At 51.9% G+C, this 23,344-nt stretch overlaps 1 protein-coding gene across 1 annotated transcript; it reads right to left on the minus strand.

Annotated features, from left to right (window-relative positions):
- Positions 1 to 1,004: 1,004 nt before the first annotated feature.
- Positions 1,005 to 22,852, minus strand: ADAMTS8 (ADAM metallopeptidase with thrombospondin type 1 motif 8). The gene is made up of 9 exons (XM_049856794.1): positions 22,115 to 22,852; positions 13,384 to 13,623; positions 12,066 to 12,201; positions 11,056 to 11,223; positions 9,659 to 9,960; positions 7,331 to 7,514; positions 4,104 to 4,276; positions 3,811 to 3,986; positions 1,005 to 1,575 (listed from the first exon to the last, which is right to left on the minus strand). The coding sequence occupies exons 1-9, from the start codon at positions 22,850 to 22,852 to the stop codon at positions 1,005 to 1,007; spliced, it is 2,688 nt and encodes an 895-aa protein (XP_049712751.1).
- Positions 22,853 to 23,344: the final 492 nt, after the last annotated feature.

The raw sequence follows: 23,344 nt of genomic DNA on the forward strand, positions 1-23,344 counted from the left end.
ACTTGTGAGAAATGCAAATTCTCAGGGCTCCGCTCACTCAATCAGAAACTCTGGGGGCGGGGCCCAGCAGTCTGTGTTTTAAGGAGCCATCCAGGTGATCCTGATGGGCTGGTTTGGGGCCCATGAGATGTGGCTGAGATGAAACAAATGAAAAGTTGCTCAAATGACCTGGACTCAGCAGACATACAGGAACACAAAGCAATTTCCTTATTATTTACTGAGGAGCAAGGCCTGACATGGCTTAGTCAGGCAAACTGCCAGCTGCCCTGTGTGTGTTCAAGGCGGGCTGACTGAGACTAGTCTTCGTCCTTGCACTCTGCATCCCCTAATTTTTCCAAAGAAATCAAGAAGCAGACCAGAGCACGACATTAGCACAAGATCACACTTTAGTTCTGAGACATATTTGCATAAATACTTGAAATGGATCCATCCCTGCAGGTGGACGCCTGAGAATGTCTGGCTCCCCACAAGCCTGCAGCCCTGGAGCACTTTAGGTAGTGGATGTTAATACTGAAGACAGTCACCGTCATTTTTAGCAGACTGCCCAGGGGCCGCAGCTATGGTGCGAACTCTGGAGATCACCACAGAGCTCCCCTCCCCATACTTCTCTCTTACTATTTTTCCCCTCTGAGGTAGATTATTTACCGGGGAATCCAAACAGAAAAATATATATATATATATTTTCCCATTTATCTTGGTTAGTCCTTTGCCAAGAGGCTGACTTGGAGTCTCCTGTTTGGGTCAATAAGTGCACTTTTTACCTTTTAACCGATGCCCTCTATGTGAACCCAAGCAAGGTCCAATGGCCTAGCAGTCCCTTTAGGGTCTGTTGTATCCATCCCCTCTCCTCCTCCCCATTCTGAGTTCATGCAGTATCAGGGGCTGTGGCAATGGGAGGCCTGGGCAGGCCACACCACCTCCATATGTAGGGTCACCATGGTGGTGACACTTGCCTGTACCCCAGTGCCTTAAGTCTGTGAGCATGCTGGTCCCTGTCCCCTGCTTCACAGGGGGCACGGTTGGCTTCCACAGGGCTTGGTATCCTCAGGCTTTAGAGCCTTGTTGCAGGTGGCTGAGGCCTGGCCTGTGGGGTCCCAGCACTCCACAGTCCGCCGCTGCAAGCCAGCCCCACAGGTCCTGGAGCACTCAGACCACTCCCCCAGGACCCACTGTGCACTGAGTAGGGGCTGGATGATATTGGTGGTGGCTTTCTCCTTGCTATTTTGCATGCTGAAGTTCACATCATTAGGAACGAAGAAGGTGTACTTGACTTTGGGGGGAAAGACCTCACCAGGGACTGTCAGGAGCTGGACAGTCAGAGGCTCAGGTAGGGGCCGGAAGCTCTGCAGCCGCTCCAGGGTGGCAATGGAGCCACTGTACTTAAGGATGGTCCCCTTAATCAAGATGTCCTGTTCCATGGCAGAGATGGCCAGGTTTCCATTGAGGAGGTACTGCCCATCGGACGTCTTGACTGCCAGGTAGTTGCCATCGTTCTGCACCCCAGGGAGGCTCCGCTGTTTCACGTCAATGTTAGTGGCACCGGCTGGGATGGTGACGATGTCATTATAGCCATAACTACGACAGGAACAGAAAGGCACCCTTAGGACCAGGGGTTACACAGCCTGGGTCATGATGGTGCCTCAGAGAGTTAGCATGCTCTTGGCTGGGGCTGGGACAGAAATAATCAGCAAATAATCATGCCAAATGGTCCCAAAGCTCTAAATAAATTACCTGCTGGGGCAGACAAATATTTTGTATGTTGGGATTTTCAAGGGCTTTTATTATGTCTGGCAAGTCTCTATTTCAAATGTTTGGGTTGAGGAGGAAGAGAGCCCAGAGGGGTTTGAAGACCTGCATCCGTAATGCCAGACCTGCCACCTCTTGGCTGAACAGAGATCTTAAGTACATTCAGTTCCTCACATGAGTCTACAAGGTGGCTTAGCCACCTCCACCCACAGAGCTGAAACTCAAGTGGAAAATCTGTTCCACAGAACCCTTCCTATTATTGTGAGCTGCCATGGAGCTGGCCCCTGACTCATGGGATCAGACTATTGTGATCCACAGGGTTTTCACTGGCTGGTGTTTGGAAGCAGAGTGCCAGGCCTTTCTTCCTATTCTATCCTAGCCTGGAAGCTCTGCCGAAACCTGTTCTGCATCATAGCAACATGCAAGCCCCACTGACAGATGGTTGATGGCTTCAGGACCCTACTAGGACGGAAATCTCACTTCATGTCTTTGAATCAATCAGCTCCTAGTATTGGACGGCTTCCATTTGTTTAATATGGCCCTAGGGCGGGAACTAGAGATTAGGAATTTGCTTCTGACAACTTTCTTCTAGGTGTGGTCAGCACACCATGAGCTGTGCAATTCCGGAATGATATGATGCTGTCTTGGGAAATGTTTCCCTCTTAGTTCTTTGTTCTCTTCTGGGGGGAAAGTGTCTGGGTTCATAGGGTGGGGAGAAAGTGGAGAGTACTGAGGAGGTCAGTCAGACTGGTTCTTTGCTCTTCTTGCCCTACTCCCAGCTGGGGCTGGCTGCTTCACCCGGGCAGCTGAGAAAGTACCCACAGGCCCATATATCTGGTGACCAAGAGAGATCAGGCTAAGGGATCCAGTATCCGGATAGCCTGGGCTTTTTTTTTTTTTTTCTTCCTAACTTTCCCTCCTTTGAGTTTAAATTTGAAAACTCCCAATTTGTCTTCTGTAGGGAGATTTTGTTCTCTGAGCCCGGTGAGATGACAGAGAGAGAGAGAAAGGAGAGGAGAGGGAAGGAGGAGAGAGGAGAGACAGAGAAAGAAAGAGAGAGAGTAGAGGAGAGAGGAAAGAGAAGAAAGGACAGAGAGAGAGAGAATGGGGCAGGGTGAGGACAAGGGTTCCCCAGGTAGGAGACAAGGTAACTAGATGCTTTTCAAAAACTCTGAAGGACCACGGGTGGGAAGAGGCGGAGAGGAGTGGAGGCTGGTGTAGTCCCCAGAAGGACAAATATATGCACCAGATGCCAGAGTGGCAGAGTGTGGACCACATAAGACACCTAGCCTTGCTCTTACTCTTCGAGAAGTTGCACAAAATAGCAGGAAAAAAAAAAAAAAAAAAAGGTCTAGGAGTTAAGAAACCTGGGTTCTTCCGGCTTTGTCATTAACTATCAATGAAAGCTTAGAAGAGTCAATTTATCATTTGCGCCTTAGTTTCTTCATCTGTAAAACGGGAAAAATAATAGCCTTTCTCACCTCATAGAATTATCTTAGGAAGTGAAAGTGCTTTGGAAAATACTAGGGGTGACATGAATGCAGGGCAGCAGGGTGTGAGAGAAGCATCTGGAGTTCTCAGATTCATCAAAGCACTGAGGCCACTGAGGCCCTTCACTAGATCCCCTTCTCTGAAGACCCACCACAGAAAGGACAGGACTTGCCAGGTATATGGTGATGTGCCCTTCCCAAAACAGACTTGGAAAGCAGCTTTCTGGCAAAGGGCCAGTGTACTCAGAGCAGCTCACTGCTAACTGATTCAGAGACAATACATCCCTGCGCACATGGCCTTCAGTGCTACTGAAAATAACAGCTGTCTGTGGTGAGTCCTTTCCATGGGTTCTGTGCCAGATGCTGTACACATACCATCTCATGAAATCCTTACAGTGACTCTGACATAGAGATGACTGCCGGTATTTTGTAAAGAAACTGAAGCTCAGAGACTTTAAATTACATAGCCAGTAAGAGGCAGCCACAATTCAAACTTAGGCCTATCCGATCCCAAAGCCATGTTGCTCTCCATTGTGATCTTCCCACCCAGGAATGGAACTGCTGGGGAACTCACTTGGAGGGGCTGAGTGAACCAGAGACCTTCCTGCATGAGTTGCCTTTGCCCCCACACACCCCACACTTGTCCAGCTTCCTGGGCGAGTCCACCACATGGTCACAGCCAGCCTTGACACACTGGCCACGGACACAGATTGCCAACGTCTCTGGCCCACAGAGGGTGCCGTCGATCACCTGGAGTGGGGCAAGAAAGATCAGAGAGGGCACTGGTAAGCCCGGAAGCAGCCCCAGGTGGCTGGGGACAGATGACTCCTCCCCTCCTCTGCTTCTGAGCTCCAGGGGTCATCTTACTTTGGCCTCAAACACCTTGAACTCACTCCTCCCTCGGGCTCGGCAGAAGAGCTTGCAGCGGTCCCGGGGAGACACCCCTGTGTACTTGGGGACCCACTGCAGGAGGTTCCCATCCATGTCAGTGTAGTTGTAGGCATTGTACTTCTCACACTGCTGCTCCCTGAAGCTCTTCCCTAAGGAGAGGCAGAGACAAGACAGAGGTAACATCCTGAAGCAGGGGGAGGGCACAGAAGCAAGGAGGACCCAGGGCACCTTTCTTCCTCTGGGTTTTGGACCCAATCCAAGGATACAGATCCAGGGTCATCTGGGCTCAACTTCCCTGGACATACCCTGACCTAGATCCAGGTGTGATTCCTCCTCAAAGGGGCAAGAAAAGGAGGCATCCAGCCTCAGTGCTGAGCCTTCTGGAATGTTTTGGGAGAGTCATTAACCCATCCTACAGGTGAACAAAGTTGTGTGTGGACAGGGAGCAAGATGGGGTGCGGAAGGCACAGAATAGAGCATGGGTGGTGTTTTTGGCCCTCTGCTCACAGTGTTCTATTGTGACTTCCCTGGTGACATTGGCCATGTGGCCGGGGACTCTCGAATCTGCACCTTTACCTAGAACTTACCCCTATACTCCATTTCTGTAACTCTGGGTGTCTATGGGAGACCTAGAACCCCTGGCTGGTACAAATGGTTAACATGCTTGGCTGCTAACTGAAAGGCTGGAGGTTTGAGTCCACTCAGAGGTACTTTAGAAGAAAGGCCTGGTGACCTACTTCTAAAAAATCAGCCACTGAAAACCCTATGGAGCACAGTTCTACTCTGACACACATGGGGTCGTTAGGCGTTGGAGTAGACAGGAAGGTGATCTTTTTTTTATGGGGGAACTCCATCTGTATGTGTGGCTATTACCTCCAATTTAGCAAAGCCCCAAACCATATGGTTCTGCCAATAATTGGTTTGATTTTTATTATGTGGTCCTGTATTATCCTAGCCCAAGACTGGAATCCCTGGTGTCTCCTAAAATATTTAAACATCTCTGGGTGGCACAAACAGTTAGGCACTTGACTTCTAACTGAAAGGTTGGTGATTTGAACCCACCCGGAGGCTCTGCAGGAGAAAGACCTGGCAATCTGCTTCTGTAAAGATTATAGCCAAGAAAGAAAGCCCTATAGGGCAGTTCTACTCTGTCACATGGGGCCACTATGAGTCGGAATCGACTCAACGGCACCCAACAACAACAATTTCCAATCTGTCATTAAGTTTTCTGTTATATTGAGGACAATTTATAAATTCAAATGTCTGCAGCCCACTCTCACCATCTTAGACCACTCTTACAGGCCCAGGCCTCCTGGCTTCATACAGGACCTGGTGCTCAGCCTCCTAGAGTCTGCAATCTTGCTGCAAGCTGCTTCCAAACCCGTCTGTCTGACATAAGACTTGGATTTTTGTGCACAATCCTGTAATTAAACATGGTCTATTACTGCAGAGCCTCTCAGCCCCAGCTGTGCCTCTGAATGACCTGCCGAGGTTTTTCAAAACACAGATGGCTGGAGATTGTGATTCAGGACATCTGAGATGTGCTCTGGGCCTCTGTGTTTGAAAAGCTCACCAGGTGACTTGCCGGACATCCAGGATGGAGAACCTCCAAATACTATTTCAACTTTCAGGAACCTTTATTGTCCAGCCTTGAAATGCTGCTTTACTCTACTCGAGCTAATGTTAAAGACAAAAACAAAAAAACAGTTGCCATCGAGTTGACTCTGACTCACCGTGACCTCAGTGTGCTCTATGGGGTTTTCAGTGGCTGATTTTTCAGAAGCAGATTGCCAGGCCTTTCTTCTGAGGTGCCTGTGGGTGAACTCAAACCACCTAACTTTTGGTAAGCAGCTGATCAAGTTAACTGTTTGTACCACCGAGGGACTCCAAGCTAATCACCCTTCTCGAATGTCTCTCTCCATCTGGGGATGCCCCCCACCCCCTTCTCCACCCTCTCAATCCTTCTAGGTCCTGCCTAGTTCTGAGTCTCTCTTGAAGCTTCTGACTAGCCTGGGCTTTTCCTTTCTCTGAATGCCTTATCAATCTAGCGTCTGTGCCACACAGTTAAGCCTTGATTGCTGTGTACGGGGGCTTATGGCTTTAATCAGATTGCAAGTTCCTTGAGGAACAAGACCATGCTTTGTACACCTTTTATGTCACAACATTGATCAGAGGTCTAGATACAGAAAAGGTACTAAAAACACTTATTAATTGAAATGGCTCCTGCTGGTGTGTCTGAAATCCTGATATCACCTACTGCCCGTGCCTACCTTCTACCTCTTAGTCATCCTGCCACCCCATCTTGCTCAGAGGACCAGACACTTCACCCTGGATGCCAGGCCAACTCTCACAATTCCAGGGCACATTTTTTACAGCGTCATGCCACCATTGATCCCTCCCATCGTGCGAAACTGCAAAGCCTACAGATTCCTGTCTTAAGACACCAACCCAATGCCAGTTTGTCTCTGCACTTCGATGACTCTCTCTTAAGGCTCTGCTTGTCTTTTCCTGCCTGCCAATGCTCTGCAGAGCTGCGAAAATGGGAGCTGGAGGGGACAGGGTGGGGAAAATGTCTAACGAGCCCCTCCCATGAATTATTCTGCTGTTCTTACTGCTTCTGAGTTAAAGTGTGTGCTTTCTAGCAGGTACTCAGGGTAGGAATATTCCATGGGGAGGTGGAGACCGGGTTGCCTCCTGGGAAGGCTCAGTAGGGCAGCTGCCATGGCCCCAAGGGAAGATGGGCAACTCTTCTCAGAAGAAATGTGCACAGGAATCAGATTCAGGAACCCTCCCACCACCCTGGGCTGAATGTTGGCTGGAACAACTTTGGAGGTTTGGCTCTGAACTTGCTTTGGAAAACACTTCCATCCTACAGGCTGATGAGGATTCAAATGCTATCAGGCGAGTTATTATCCTCGACTCCAGCCCCTCTGCAAAGGCCCCACCCCAATGACTGGGAGCAGCACCCTCTGTCTCCACGCTTGGAAGACAAGGACACTTTCTCTCCTTGACTTTGTCAGGCTCTCCCACACAATCAGAGTTGTCCGGGGTCCCTAAGGACTGCCCCATCCTTGGTGCCTTGTAGCACCCAATTATGTATGGATCCCAAGCAAAACTCGGCACCTCAGGAGACCCACCCTACTCCTCCTGTCACAGCAACAGCTGCAGCTGCTCTGGCAGGTGCTGCTGTGCGAGGCCATTACCATCAGGTGGGCACTCCTCTGTGTGGCATGACTGGTACTTAGCTCTCCGCCCCAGGCAGTATCTTCCTCCGTTCTGAGGCTCAGGGTCCTTGCACTCACGGTAGGAAAACTGAACTCCTCCTCCGCAGGTGCGGGAACATTCTCCCCAGGGCCCCCATGGGGCCCAGGCTCCGTGCACCACAGCCTGCAACACACAACACCACACTGGGTCAGGAGTGGAGGCCAGGAGGCGTCGGTTCCCCGCGTAGTCAGGTGGCCGCTGCCCTGATTTCTTCACCCAGTTATTCTCATTTTGGCGCCTGGAGTCAACTGCCCAACGACTGTGTGGCCACCAAGACTGTGCAAGACTTGCTCACTGCTGACTCTCAAGTGATCAAACAGTCCTTGTCCTTACTAAGGTGCTCAATGTGACGCTGGCTGAATGAATGGATGAGTGACAGTCTTATAGGGGTCAAACCAAAGAAACCAAACCCACCGCCATCGAGTCGATTCCAACTCATAGCAACCCTATAGGACAGAGTAAAACTGCCCCATAGAGTTTCCAAGGAGCGCCTGGTGGATTCAAACTGCCGACCTTTTGGTTAGCAGCCGTAGCACTTAACCACTACGCCACCAGGGTTTCTAGGTTGGGTCTAATGCAGTGGTTTTCAATCAGGGCTGCTTTTGTCCCCACCCTGGGATATTTGGCAATGTCTGGAGATAAACAGAGTTACTTCCAATTTGACAATCCACCTATGAGAACAAAGCTCTGTCCTTGGTAGTTTCATATTTTTCAAAGTGAAAATGATTTGTTAAAAATTACAAAAGTAATACTTCCCAAATCGGTGAATATAATCAATGCCACTGACTTCTACACGTTAAAAAAAAAAAAAAGGCAGAATTGGCAAATGTTTTGTTATATATATTTTTACCACAATAAAACAGTTAAAAAATAAGCAACACTTCTTCATATAAAAAGTACAAAAAACAGAAAAGTATAAAAAAATTAATACTTTTTAAAAATACCACCACCCAGGTAAAACCACTGGCAGGGCTTCTGTCACTATCCTTTCACAGTTTTCCTATGAATATATAGTCATAAAGATGTTTTCTTAACAAAGATATGACCCTATCACACACATAATCTTTTATGATCTGCCTTCTCTCTTTCACAACGTATCGTAAGCATCGTTCCACGCTAGCCTCTCCCTGTCCGTGTGTGGCTCTGCTGCTGAGGCTGCTGGGTAAGGAGTGGGTGTGCCAGATGAGCCTGGCATCTGATAGCAAGGGAGGGTGGGAGGGGGCTGAGGGTGACCCCTGCCCCAGCTCAGGCTTAGAAGAAGAGTAGAGGAGAAGCGTATGGTCTGCCCTGCCCACAAAGGCTGCTGAGGCTCAGTTCAGAAGACATCCTACTAGGCCAGGCCACCTTGGAGATTGATGCTGGGCTGGGACCAGTAGGAAGCTGCTTCATAGTGACGGCTGGATGATGGGGGGTGGGGGGGGTATGCAGGAGAGGTCCATCAGCCTCCCACGTGGAGTGTTAGAAGCTGGGCAGAGAAGCGAAGCATTTAATACCATTTACTACTGGCTTTTCTTACAAGCTGATTCTGTACTGGGCCAAGTTTCTCTACTGGTTAGAGGCGGTTCTGTCTCCTCCCCTCCTCCACCTGGAGTATGGAATCCTCACCTTCCTCTCATTCCCTGCCCCCATCTCTCCTTAGGAACTCAGCTCCCACATGGGTAGGATAAGAATGCTTTTCCCTCAGGTCTTAATTTAATGTTCCTTTCCTGCTAAATTTTTTTTTTTTTTTCCTGCTGTCACTCTACCTGTTAATAACAGAGTTAATAATGGCTTCCACTAATTGGGAAACCCTGGTGGCGTAGTGCCTAAGTGCTACAGCTGCTAACCAAGAGGTCAGCAGTTCAAATCCGGCAGGCGCTCCTTGGAAACTCTATGGGCCAGTTCTGCTCTGTCCTATAGGGTCTCTATGAGTCAGAATCAACTTGACAGCAGAGGGTTTGGTTTTGGTTTTTTCCACTTATTGAGGGTCCATGTTCTAGTCTCTGTGCCAGAGTTTTCCACACATTACCAACAAGCCTTAAACGTCAGCTTCCAAGCATTTTTAAAGGAGGAGGTCCGAAAATGCCCGGAAAAATGGTAGCATCATTCTTTGGACGAGGAGTATAGACTGGAATCTTTTGGATAAATAAGCTTTGGTTTGTTTGTTCAAAGATTAGTGATATGACGATGGAGTCATACCCAAAGTCTGTTTCCAACTAGTGAGCGTCGTTTCCTGCTTGAAAACAGCCCCCCCCCGCCACCTCCCAGCACCCCCAGCTGCTGCTCACCTGTGGCCTGTCCACTTCCTCCTCAGGCAGACAGCCCCCGTCCCAGCAGCGGTGCCCGGGCCCACAGGGTGTCCCATCTGCCCAGGGCAGGCTCCCATTCTTGGTGTGGCACAGGGGCTCAGTGCCCTCGGTGTGGCACCACAGCTGGGCACAGATGTCCTGTGCAGAGGTGTTGGGGCAGTGGCGGAAGCCCGGCCCAAAGTTCTGCTTGCACTGTTGGTCCAGGGTATAGAGGGACCTGCGGCCTGGGAGGCCTGTAGGGAGGGGCAGCGCCGAGGTGGGGGCATCCAGGAGGCAGTCTCCTGAGAGACGGAGGAAGAGAGGATGAGAATAAAGGGCAGGACCTGCCTTTCTCTGGAGCCTCCCAGGTCACACTGGAATTCCTAGTGCTGGGATGGCCCAGACATCACAGTTCCCTTGATCTCAGTCTAAAAACCGTCCACACTCAACCATCTACATAGAGCTGATCCAATTTTTATTACTGGTAGCAAGTCTTTTAGGGTTGACTTTCTTCTGTCATCGAGAGCATCAAGGCTGCATTTTCCCCTGACCACTCAGAGTGCACTAGGGGAATGCAGCTAGTGATCATATTAATCTAAAAACCCCAAACCAAGCCAACTGCCATCAAGTCGATTCTGACTCATGGTGACCCCATGTAGGCAGAGCAGAACTGCTCCACAGGGTTTTTAAGGCTATGACCTTTCAGAAGCAGATTGCCACTTGAGATCCTTCTTAGTGGGTTCGAACCGCCAACCTTCCATTAGCAGTTGAGCACTTACTGTGTGCGTCATCCAGGGAGTCCATATTAATCTGACTCACCCTATAATTGGGGATATAAATCTGCTCTTGGAAATCCTGCCACGCAAATAAAGCCACAGTACTGATGCCTGGACAGTCTCATATTTTTGCATATGTCTATCTGTCTCTTTCAATGGGAAGAGTCAAGAATAAGCTGTGTTTTCACTGTTTTACTCAACAATTCAAACTGTTTCACGCAGGCAAACCACCTCCCGACCCCCGCCCGCCCCTTGCTGTCACACAGTTGTTCAGGGACAGTTGGCCACTTCTGAGCTATCACAAGACTATCACTCCAGCCTGGAAGGTTTGCTTCTTTTCTCTATCCTACAAGTCTTCTTCCATTCCTTCAAGGTCTGTTCAAACCCACCGCCTCCAGACACCCTTCTCAGACAGACTCCACCCAGCTTTGTGACTAATGACCTTCTAGACAGCTGGAACCAGGCTGCTGGAAGATGGGGAAGGAGGTGCCATAGTACAGAGGTGGGCAGAGGGACTCGTCTCTTCTAACCCCAAGTGTCTAACATGCTTGTGATAAGGCACTGAGGTGCCAGCCAGGCCCAGAGCTCAGCTGTGGCAGCTGAAGGAAGAGGGATGTCTACCGTGGCCGCCGTCCAGGAACTCTGTGATGTACATGGCGCTGCAGGGAGACCAGGGCAGCGTCTTGTTGAGGTGGACGAAGAGTGGTGCCATCACGTGGTGCTTGTCCATAGGCCCAAAGAGCCGCTCACAGGGCTTCGAGTCATCGTGGGGCATGCTGAGGACGTGCCCTAGGGAGGAAAGAGACCTGGTTCTCCTCTGCTCCTCTCCAGCATGCCCCACTCTGAGTGCTTCCCCCAGGGCCCAGCTTCAGCAGGAGACAGCCAAACCAACAAACTAAACCAGGCTCATGGTGACTCCTGTGTGTCAGAGTAGAACTCTGTTCCACAGGGTTTTCAATGGCTGATTTCTCAGAAGTAGATCACCAGGCTTTTCTTCTGAGGTACCTCTGGGTGGACCCAAACCACCAACCTTTCAGTTAGCAGCTGAGTGGGTTAGCCATTTGTACCATCCAGAGACACCAGGAAGAGAGCCAGACTGCTAACACTGAAGTGCCAACCAGTTACCAAGTCCTCAGGGAAAGGTTGCCCCTCACTCCCTCATGATTTCCTTTCAGGCTTTTCTCTTCTAAGAAGCTTTCTTGGATTACTGAGGAACGGTGATATCCCCTTGTTTTCTGCCTCAGCCTGTCCTAAATCCACACTCAACTCTATTATTTGCTCTCTTATGTGACATTCTCCTTACATTGCTCTTCTGAGAAATCCTTGCTGCTTAGCTTGTACACAGCAGCACACCTTTGCCCAAGCATTTGTTTCGTATTTTGCCATTTTCCAGGTGACCTTTTGGGAGGGCCCAGGACAACATCTTAGTATTCTGGCTGTGAACTCCGGGGAGGGGTGGAGTTGAGTCCCCTCCCTCTGTGCAGTGTCAAGCACAGGGTCTCTATGGAGACAGACACTCTGTCAAAATTATGAGTGGATAATGGCTAAGAGTGAGGGTCATGTGCCTTAGAACCTGGGTAACTTGTATTTGTAAGACGAGTTGCCTCTGATGTGACAAAGAAGGCTCTTACCTAGCTCGTGGGCCAGTGTGTAGGCTGCCTGGAGCCCCTCGTCCTCGATCACAGAGCAGCTCTTGTTGGGGTCGCAGATGGTACCAATGTCTGCCACACCCAGGGTGTCACATGTACCCTCCTTCCCACAGAAGTTCTGCGTGGTAGAGAGAGTGAGAGAGGGTGACAGTGTGAGTGTAAGCATGGGCAGGCAGCCAGGCCCCTGGGAGGCAGGCAGGACCAGTGCCCAGAAACATGGAATTCCATACTCAAACGTTCTGTAAGACATTAGCCTGGTGTCACGTGTTACTCAGCTTTTTTTAAGGCGGGGGAAGCAGCAGTAGGATTCAGCATGTCAGGATGTTGGACCTAGTGGCCCAGCACTACAGGCACTTTCAGGTCTTGAGTACGACAGTCTTTGGTCAAGCCAACTCACCCATCCCCCATCTCTGACTTGGAGAGTGACCTGTGAAATCCACCTATGTTAAAAACCAACCCCCCCAAACAAAACAAAACAAAGGCTATAAGATGGATTTCTGAGTGACACAGAACAGAAAATCTTCCTATTTCTTCTCCTGAGTTAAAGGGAATTTTTAAAGCCAAATTCACTGTTTCCTCACAGAGGCCACTGGAATAAGGACTTCTCTGTTTCTCTATGTTGGTCAGGTCCTGGGGCTCGAAGGGCTTCAAAAGGTTGTTTTTGGAGGCAGGATGGCATGGTAGCTAAGAACACAGACCCACAGCAAACTGGCCTGGACTTGAATGAGGGCGCTGCCACTTAGCCTGAGGTCTCTCTGTCTCAGTTTCCCCCGCTGTAAAATGGGGCAAACAACAGCACCCACCTCATGGGGTTGTTGTGAGGTTTGCAGCAGTGAACATGGCCTGGTACATGGTACTACATTCTCTTGCCTTCAGGAAGCTATCCATTTAAATTATGCCAGGTAGGTCAGCCGCTGCCCTGACTTTGAGGAAATCTTGATGGAAGCCCCCTGCTTACCTGTCCCTGTGTTTAACAAGCACGGAAGACCCTTGCTTAATTCCAACTCCAAACCTCTCACTTGGCAGTTCAAGCCCATTTCCTTTTGTGACGACCTCAGCAGACAGCTGGTCACAAACTTTTGGAAAAGAGCCCTCATGAGATTCTTCTCCTTCCCTCTCAAATACCTCACACTCCAACTCCTGTCCTCATGACCTCCTCCTCATCACTCCTCTCCTGAGGCTTCTGGTGTCCAGCTGGGGCCAGCAGGCAGACATTGCCCACGTAAGGGCAAGGCCAGTGGTCCTTCCTCTGATCCGCCCCTCCATCTCCCTTCCTCCCCTGGGTTGCCGGCCCACAGACCTGTCTGGTGAGCAGGATGGCTGTGTCGTAGTGCTCCGGGTGGCGGTCGCTGGGATGGTTGAAACGCCGTTGCCAGCTGCAGAAGTTGCGCAGGGTCAGCCCGCCGTTGTCAGACACCTCTGGGCCCCACTCTTCATCTTCCACTATCAGCACTTTTACCACCATCAGGTTGATGGCGTTCCTGATGCTGGGGTGCTTGTAGATACGGGCTGCCACGGACATCAGTGTCAGAATGTGGTTCTGTCGAGGAGGAGAGACAGGCGAGCGAGGGGTGAGACAGCCCTCGCCTGCCCAGTGCCACCACTTCTCGTTAGAGGGCACCGACTGCACGCGTGCCAGGCACCGAGCTGGGCATTTATATGTAATACTTTGTGTAGGACTCACCCAAACCTCTAGACCTTATGTATGAGAAAACCAAGGCTCAGTAATTGGCCTGAGATCACAAAGCAAGTAAGTGTAGTGGTAGAATGTGAACCCAGCCCACCCACTCTAAAGCTTGAGCATTACCCACAGACCTGTGCTGCCTCTCAGCACAGCCACCAGCCATGGGGAGCTATGTAAGTCTAAATTCATTAAACTGAAAAACAAAATTAGGTCCTCAGTCACACCAGCCACATGTCAAGTGTGTCAGAAGCCATGTATGGCCAGCGACTACCATAATGGACTGTGAGGATAGACTGTTCCCATCAGCAAGAAGTTCTGCTGGACTGCACTGCCTTAACCTTGACACCAACTGTCTCCCTGCCAAGAGGCCCCAGCTCCTCCCCTGTCTCAGCCCAGAATCAATTATCTGAGTACTCAAGCTTAGCAGAATTTCCCTCTTAGAGTCCAGCTGAGCATTTTCCTGTTGTCTACTGGGGTAACCACTACTCTTCAGGATTGGGGAGCAGCTGACAGTTATTGGCTGTGTAAGCTCTGTCTGATGCTCCCTGCCACCAAAGCACCTGTGCCCTGGGTCTACACTATTTCTTTACAGAAGTCCCTCACAACCCTCTGTGAAGTTGACACGGTAGTCCCCACACTACGAGTGAGGAAGCCGACATAGACACAAGTGACCTAACTTGCCTGTGGTCCTAGGGGCCACAGGGCAAGGATGCCCGTCCAGGTCTGTCTACCTTGCCAGCCCATGCTCTTTCCACTGCGTTTCCCAGGGCCTGGCCTCCTGGCTTTTGCCTGGACAGCCCCCCTGAGGGTTTAGTCTTTTTGCCTGCGACTGGAAAGAAGCCATCGGCCTAGTCAGACCCCGAGAGAGTCCCTGGGTGGCACAAACAATTAAGTACTCAGCTACCGGCCTAAAGGTTGGAGATTTGAACCTATTCAGAGGTGCCTCAGAAGAAAGGCCTGGCAATATACTTCCGAAAAATCAGCCATTGAAAACATGAGGGAGCGCAGTTCTATTCTGACACACATGGGGGTCATCACGAATCAGTACTGCTCAGTGGCAACTGGTTTGGTTTTTTTTTTTGTGATGAAGCCCAGGTGCTGAGCTCTTCATGCTTCCTATCCACCCACAGCCTCCTAGGAGGGGGCCTGGATCCCTTGGTCCTATGGCTTCCAACTGCTCCCATCCTGCCTCAGGGACCCCTGGAAGTGGGCCCTCCTGGATTATTGTGCAGACAGGGAGACAAAGGGGCAGAGTTGGGTACTGCCTTCCACTGGGGGTGAGGCTAGCTAAGCTGCCACTTGTCCACCCTGCCTCTCTGCCCCAGAACACTGTCTCCTGTCATCCTTTCTTCTGTCCTGTGGTCTTGAAGATGGAGGAGAGGAAGGGGGAAAGGATGGAAGCACTAGAGAGGAACATTCAGTTGGATGAGGCCATGTGTGCGTGTTCCAGACAAATCCCATTATTTGTGAATGAGATCTCTCTGTTCACTTCACAGGCAAGAAGCCAGGTGTTTTGTTAGCCCTACAAACAGGAGCTGGCAGGTTACTTAGCACGTCAAGCACTCCAGCTACGTTCAGGCTGATGTAAACATCTCATCGGCAAAGCTGAAACTTGGCATTTGCTCCTGGAGTTGGATTCCTGAGGAAAAAAAGTAACCAGATCATCACGCAACTGGGGGTGAGGGCTTAGGAATGGTAGCTGGCTGAAGCCAATTCCTGGCCAGGTCTTCACGGCTTCCAAGGGCAGAAGGAGTCTGCTGGGCTCTCGTCTTAAGAAAGGGAGAGGGTCTGATGGGCCAGGGCTCAAACTCTGGAATTTCTTCTGAGACAACCTGCAACTGTCCTCACAAGACTTCTCCTCTTTTAGCCTCAGTTTCACAATCTGGTAACTGGGTAAGACAATGCCCTAGAAAGAAGGTGTGAAGACGAGAGACGCCAGCTGCTAAGCATCAATCCAAGAAGGCTCAGCACAGGTACTGGGGACCTGAGGTTGAAGAACGGGCTGTATTCCAAAGTAGGGAAGATCAGGGGAGGCTCTCAGGCAACACAGCTGAGCGACGGCCCTGTCTGCAGAGACAACCAAAGGGAAATGAGTGGAAGTGCTGCACGAAGGACAGGTAAGATGCCAGGAGGAGCTTCCCAACACTAAACACCTTAAGGCACTCGAGTTTTCAGAGAAGTTCCTCTCTCGTAGTGATGGTCTTCTCAAGACTGTGTGACTGTCAGGTTGAACTGGCTTGAGGGCCATTTTGCTTCAAGGCAGTGGGTTGGACTTGAGGACATATTAATGGCCCTTCTGGTTGGTGAAGGGGTCCCTGGGTGGCACGAATGATTAAACGCTCGGCTGCTAACTGAAAGGCTGGAGAGTCGAGTCCACCCAGAGGCACCTCAGAAGGAAGTCTTGGTGACCTACTTCCCAAAGGTCACAGCCATGAAAACCCATGGAGCACAGTTCTACTCCGACACGCATGGAGTCGCCACGAGTCAGAATTGACTTAATGGCAACTGGTTTGGTTTTTTGTTTTTGGTTTGGCAGCGGGCTATCTCAGAAGATAACTTCCATTGCGAGAGGGCTGCCAGGACTATGTGGTCCAGTGTTCCCTTTAAAATCCCAAGCCTTGGTCCTCTTTACCTCTACTTCTCTCTTCTGCCTCTGGACCTCTAAGAGATCGGAAGCACTGCCATTCCCAACATCTTCCCCTCAGTCAGCTCTTCGCGGAGACAGTAGCAGGTTCTCCTGATATTTGAAGTGCATTTCACAGTTCGCTAGAGGGAAAGAGCCACTGAGCCCAGGGTGCAGTTCTGAGAGCTGCTGATGTTGGGCCAAACCCCTGGGCCAAAAGGGCAGGCCTGGCTTCCAGTCACCGTGGTGGCAGGCATGGAGCCGGTCAAGGAAAAGGTCAGATCACTTGCTCCACCATCTGGTGTCTATTTATACCTCCCTGCTCATCACACAGAGCCGTGCTGGTACAGTGGTTAAGAGCTATAGCTGTGAACCAAAAGGTCAGTGGTTCAAATCCACCAGTTGCTCCTTGGAAATCCTATGTGGCAGTTCTACTCTGTCCTATAGGGTCGCTAGGTTTGGTTGTTAAGTTTGGCTCATCACGCAAGTTCAGCCTGCTAGCTAAATATTATGAGCAGAATTCTGTCCCTAACTGGTGGGGTTGGGAACCCAGCAAGGGAAACAATCTCCAAAGATCATGTCAGGTTGGTGGGTGCCCAAGATCAGTCCAGCCAGGGGTGGTCAAGAGCCTCACCCCTTAAGTCTCTTTAGGGAAAGGAGGGCATTTTTCAGGCATCTCCTCCTCTGTTGGTACCCCCAGGACCTGGAAAAGAGAAAAACACCCCAGCCAGCTAGGTTGGGACATAACGCTCTTGGACTCTTTGAGATACAAGCAAGGAGACTCTTCCCACAGAGCTCTTGTGGCAGCCAGAACCAACTACGGTGGGCATCTGGGGACACTAGGCCGGGGCCAAGCCCATTTCCCACCGCACTTTCTCCTGCCAAAACTGTCACCCGTGATGCTTTTCTTGTCTGTTCTTCACACGGCAGGTCCCACTGCTTTTCCTTGCAGTGCACCTGGGAGAGGTAAGAGTAGGAAGAGTGACAACATGGAAATTCTCTGATCTCAGTAACTGGTGCTTTTCCTTCCTGGAGTCTCTCTAGGGCCAGAGACAGTGCTAGGAGGAGGTGGGGCAGAGGCAAAGGAAAAGAAATGAAGTGATGGGGGAAAAGTAAGGGCCTGCAGGAGATGTCCCTCACCCCTCCTCATTCTCAAAACAGCAAAGGTACATGTCACCTCTCCAGAGCAGAGTCTTACGCAGAGCCACAAGGAGTTACCCTTAAACGCCCTGAGTCGATGCAAGCTGCAAAGGGAAGCATCTCTGCCACGCAGGACTTGGAAGCTGACATGGCAGAGACTGGCGCTCCGACGGTGGGTGAGTACACCGCCTTTCACACTGACACATGGCTCCCACCATCGAAGGCAACTGCAGTAATAGCCATACTTTTTTGAGCACCTACCACGTGCGAAGGAGCCCTGGTGGTACAATGGTTAAAATGCTTGGCTACTAACCAAAAAGTGGGCAGTCTGAACTCACCAGCAGCTCCACTGGAGAAAAGATCTGGTGATCTGCTCCCATAAAGATCATAGCCTAGGAAACCTTCTGAAGCAGTTCTACTCTCTCCCTTAGGGTTGCTCTGAGTCAGAATCGACTCGATGGCACACGACAACAATCATGTGCCAGGGCGCCTGCTTTTGGGTGCTTTCTATATTTTATTACATCCTCAAGACCATGTCCAGTCATTGGCATAATTGCTCCTACTTTGGTGATGATGAAATCGACATCCAGAAAAATAGGCAACTTGCTCGAGGATACTCAGTTATTTCTATGACCCTCCAAAGTCTATGCTCACCACACTGACTGCTACCTGGTCTTGCTGCTCTAAGGAAAACTTCAGCGGAGCCACAGCTAAAGCAAGCAAGCAAGGGAGCTGGCCCTATCAGTGTCCACGCCACTCAGGGGGAGAGGAAGATAGTGATGTTACCACATTTTCCTTGGGAAATACTCCATATCTTTGGTCATTCTGATTACTGCAGACACAAGGGATGGGAAAGACTCATTCTTTGGCCGATGGGCAGAACACAGTTCACATGTATATAATAACACTTGTCTTTCACCCATGAAGACTTGAGTAGCTATAGAGCTAGTGGGGCATACATCTGTTTTGGGTAGGTGACTATATAATTTATCATTCAAACCAGGATGCTTTTGAGAGTGAAAGGGGGGTGCTATTAATAACTATGCTAGAACAGTCATAAACTGAGACTGTGCTGGGCAAACTGGGACATATTTAAGTATTGGGGCTTGTGGGAAACATTTTCTCCAGAAGATACGGGCAAGGGAGAGATGACATGGCTGTAAATCAGCCCTTCCCTGAGGTCACTCCCTAGTACCCTGATGTCTTCAGAATCTCCTGGTTTGCGCTAGGGCAGATGAGTGCCTAGGATGCTTTCTGTAGGAGGAAAGTTCAGAAGCGCAGCTCAGGGCAGACTTCCCAGACTGACGGGTGGCAACGCCCAGCCTAACATATCTTTCCTGCTCCAGTTTCATCCAGGGTTACAATCAGCGGCAGCTGGATGCACCTTCGCCTCTTCTGAGGTGCTCCCCTTCTTGCAGAAAGCCGCCTTTGTCCGAGTTTCTTAGCTCTGAAACTAGACAAGAAGGTGGGAGGCAGGGGCCCCTTCTGTCAAGGGATTAAGTGAACTCAATTTTTCTGGAATTCTGGAAGACTTCATTGTCATTTAGCAGTGAGACCACCTTAGGTACAGCTAATTCTTTCCCTGAACAAGGAAGGTGGCTGGGTGTCTTTGGACTGCTGGATTTCATGGCCCATTCCCAAAACAGACAAGAGGCAGAGGGTGAACAGAGTCACAGACCCTCCTCATGTCAAAGAGGCATCATGGTGCAATAAAAAGACACTGAACACAAAGTCCAGGAGGCTTGGGTTACAGCCCCAGAGCTACCACCTACCAGCTACGTGACCTTGGGAAAGTCACATCATTTCTGTGAGCCTCACTTTCTTCCCTAGGAGCCCTGCCTCCCTCACAGGTATTCCCACCAAGACAACAAGGGTAAAACCACTCTGTAAATTTACACACCAAGACAGTGGCTTCCTCCCAGAGTGCTGAGTCTTCAAGGAGACCACCTCATCATAAGCAGCCTCACAGACATTTAGAGCAGAATTGCCGACTTCGTTCAGTTGTTTTGCTTTAGAGATGAGGAAACTGAAGCCCTAGAAGGTTAAAGTCTCTTCATCATCACACAGCACACATCCCCCAGTGGCTAGGACACCACAGATGCCTTCCATTTGCGCGAGTAAAGTCTCCAGGAGGCTCCTTGGAGAGTTAAAGATAAAGGACTGGTTTCTGTTTGGCCAAGGGATCTGGGTAGGACCACAAGCTGCAGCAGCCACTTGAGGCACCGGGACTTGATTTTCCTTCTTCTCTCAGCTGAGCTCATGGGCCAGTTTTAGGAAGCCCAGGGAAGCAGCAGCAAAGTTCAAACCTATACCGTATTGCCTCCAGAGCTGGTGAGAACATCAGACCAGAGGCACCAGTGGGTGGTCATAGGAACAGCTGTGTCCAGCCCTTCTCCGACCCCAACATGATGACATCAGGAGTGGGGGTGGGTCATAGCATAATGAAATCAAGGTGAGGGTGGGGATGGGGATGAAGTGGCTAGTCCAGCCCAGAGAGTTTTAAGACCTAATAGTAGATCCCCTAGGGGGAGGTGCTGATGCCTGTTCTGATAAGCTCTCCCCATCCAAACTGGCTGGCTGGGTGTGGAGTGCCTGTGTGGGACTGTGAATGGTCTAGAAATGTGTGCACGTGGAGGGGCCAGGGGATGCGGCAGTCATGAGCTAGGTGGTAAGCCACGGGTCACACAAGGGTAGAAGTGCTCCTGGGTGGCTCTGCTACAGAGAAGGCCAGCTTCTTGGGTGCAACAAACCTGTGCAATAAAGCTCAATGTGGCCTAACTAGCACTTCAGTGGCCTGGGAACCCTGGAGCCCGGCCCCAAAACATGTCTGCTTCTAGACAGCTGTGAGGTCTGCAGATGCCAACTATGTCCCTGAGGCACATTCTCAGTGTCTCAAGTGTCTAGGTGATGAGTTGAGAGAGTGAGAGGATGGCAAGGCTTTAGGGAGGACACTTTGGCTCTGAAGACTGAAACACAATGACTTTTCTGCTGCTTCCCTCTTTCTCATTGGCTTTCCTACCTCTTGGTCAGAAACTGGTCTCTGTGCGGGAAAGGGGCCCAGCAGTTCAGCTCTTGGTTTGCATGAATGTACCTCAACTTTTCTGGTGGAGCCCCCAGAACCCTGGTCCTGTGGTTTTAACATGAGATGGGAAAAATCTTCCTGACTCCTCTCCTGCTATGCCTCGCAGTGCCCTGGGAGAAGGGAATAGTGCCTGCCTGCGCAGTAGCCAGAAGAGCAGCCAAAGAAACCTCTCACCCTGGGGTTTCCTACTCCCTTCCATTGGAGCTCATCTCCCGGTGACTGCAGAGTGGGAAAGGTGGAGTGAGAAACAAAGGTGCAGACCGCCTCCTTGTCTGGACTATTCTGCACAGGTAACACCGATGCCCATGGTGCCACCACCAACAGGCAAAGGCTGAGCCTAGAATAGGGTCTCCAGCCAAAGGTGCCATCATGCACAAAGTGCTACCTGCATTGCAGCGGCTACCAGGATCCCTACTCAGAGAATTACGGCACTCTGGGCACATCAGTTCTCTACCTGGCACATTTCAGGTTCTCTGCTCCCCATGATGAAGGGAACCCTTACACTTCCCCTGGGTCCTTGGGGGAGGTGGTGGGGCTTAGGGTGACACAGACACCGCCTGCTGAGTCCACCTCACCCTTGAGTCCAGTTAGAAATGGTACTGGGAGCACAGGACTCTCCTGGACTCAGCTGTTCTGCCCCAGCTCAGCAGAGAGCCTGTCTTGGCTAACAGCAGCTGAGATGGACCAGGTACAGTACAGGCTCTACCAGAAACAGTCACTGAAAGAGTTAACCCCTACTTTCTTCTCCCCCCTTTTCCACTGAAGCTTCAGTTTCCAGTGCTGGGCCCCCAGGCAGAAGTTCTACTGCCCTCCCTCCTTGTGTTGGATACTGGCACAGCTGCAGTCGGCCAGGGCTGTGGGCCAGGTTGGCAAGGTAGCCCAGGCTCCCTGATCAGAACCAGCTGGGCACAAGAAGGTTGAGCAGCGCTTTTCCAGGTTCAACCCCCTCCAAACAATGCCTTTTACTTACGGCCACTTCAGCGCAGTCCCGAAAGGGAATGAAAGAGCCACATCTTTTCAGCCCAGCTGCTTTCCCTTTGGGGCCTCTGGGACCCGGGGACAAGAGAGGGCTGGGGGGGGGGGGGAGGGGGGAAGGGTGGGGTGGAGTTGGTGTTTCTTCCAAAATGTCCATTTTAAATTTCTATTGGGAGAGACAGGTGCGTGGGGTGCTTTCAAATCCCGTTTCAGCTCAGTTGGCTGAGTGCTGCAGGGGATTTAGAACGCCGGGGTCAGGGAGAGGAGCAGAGAGGAGGGCGCGCCAGGGCCTTCACTCGACGATGGAAGGGACTTTGGGGATGGGGCTAAGTAGCTCGGGTGGCAGAAAGTAAGAAGACAGTCATGGCGCTTTCTCGGAAAGAAGGGAACCTGTGTGGGGTTGGCTTGGAAGGGTGAGGAACGTGAAGGGTTTTTCAAGGGGATTGGGAAGGGAAGAATTTGGAGACGCTGGGAGGCGTCTGGGGACCTCCAGGGGAGGAGACTGGGGAAAGCTCTTGGAGTCCTACCTGCAGGTCTGCCCCATAGAAGGCAGCCATGGACGCATCGGCCACCAGCAAGGTCTCCACGAAGCGAGCCTCGGACACAAACCGCTTGGATCTACTCGCGGCCCCCAGGAGGGGTGGGAGCTCGCTGGCGCCGTCTGCCTCCTCTTCGTCGGTCCCTTCCTCCTCCTCTTCCTTCTCTGGCTCGTGGTCTTCTCTCCTCGGCGTCGGCACCTCTCGCCTCTCCGCCTCCCACTCGGGGGCCGGAGGGCGGGGGCGAACGTCGGCGGAGCCGGGCCCCCAGCGCTGCAGGCGGTGCGGCTCGCTGAGCGAGCGCCCAGCGCCCTGCGGCTGGATGGTGAACTCCTCGCCGGCCAGCAGGAAGGAGCCGCTCAGGCCGCGGCACAGGCTGACGGCCGCCAGCGACCCGGGGTCGCCGTCCACCGTGCCCGAGAAGAAGCAGCTGCGCAGCCGTGCCTCGCCGCCGGCCGGCCCGCCGGGCGCCCCGAGGTGCTGGATCTTGAAGCGGGGCGCCAGGAAGCTGGCGTCGGGCGCCAGGCGCAGCACGAAGCCCCTGCCGAAGGCGGACAGGTGGAGCGCCAGCTCGCCCTCGTCGCCCGGCCACCGCGTGGGCACCACCAGCTCAGCGGCCGGCTCCCGGGGGCTGCGCGGGGCCGGGGCGGCGCGGGCCAGAGGCGACAGCGACAGCAGCAGCAGCAGCAGGGGCGGCAGCCAGCGCGGGGCGGCGGGCGCGCGGGGCATGGGGGCTGCGGGGCGGCGCGGCGCGCGGAGAACACTGGCCCGCGACGGGCAGGTGCCGGCGGCCGGGAGCGCGCACCCCGCGCTCTCCAGGAAAAGCAACGTCAGTACAGCGCACTGGCGCGCCGGGGCCGCGAGGCTCGGGAACACGGCTCCCCGCGGCGGCCCCTCGGCAGCCGGGCCCAGCTTCTTCCCGCCGAGCGCCGGGGCCGAGCGCGAGCAGCTGCGCCCGGGCCGCGTGCGCCTCCTCCGCCCCTTCCCCGCCGGCCGCCTCCCGCCTCCTCCCCTGCCGGGGCCACTGCGAGTGGGCTGCCGGGCCCTCCGTATTTATACTTCCTTCCCGGCTTTGACATAAGAGGTTTATTTTTGATCTCTCACTATTCCCGTTTCCCCTCCCCTGGGATCAGAGAGAAACTGAAAAGAGGGAGCGAGAGAGGAGGAAAAAAAATTTGGACGAAATGTAAAACCAATCAGGAGTTAGCGAGACCCGCCCCC

This window comes from Elephas maximus, chromosome 17 (genome assembly GCF_024166365.1).
Source record: "Elephas maximus indicus isolate mEleMax1 chromosome 17, mEleMax1 primary haplotype, whole genome shotgun sequence".
NCBI classification, from domain to species: Eukaryota; Metazoa; Chordata; class Mammalia; order Proboscidea; family Elephantidae; genus Elephas; species Elephas maximus.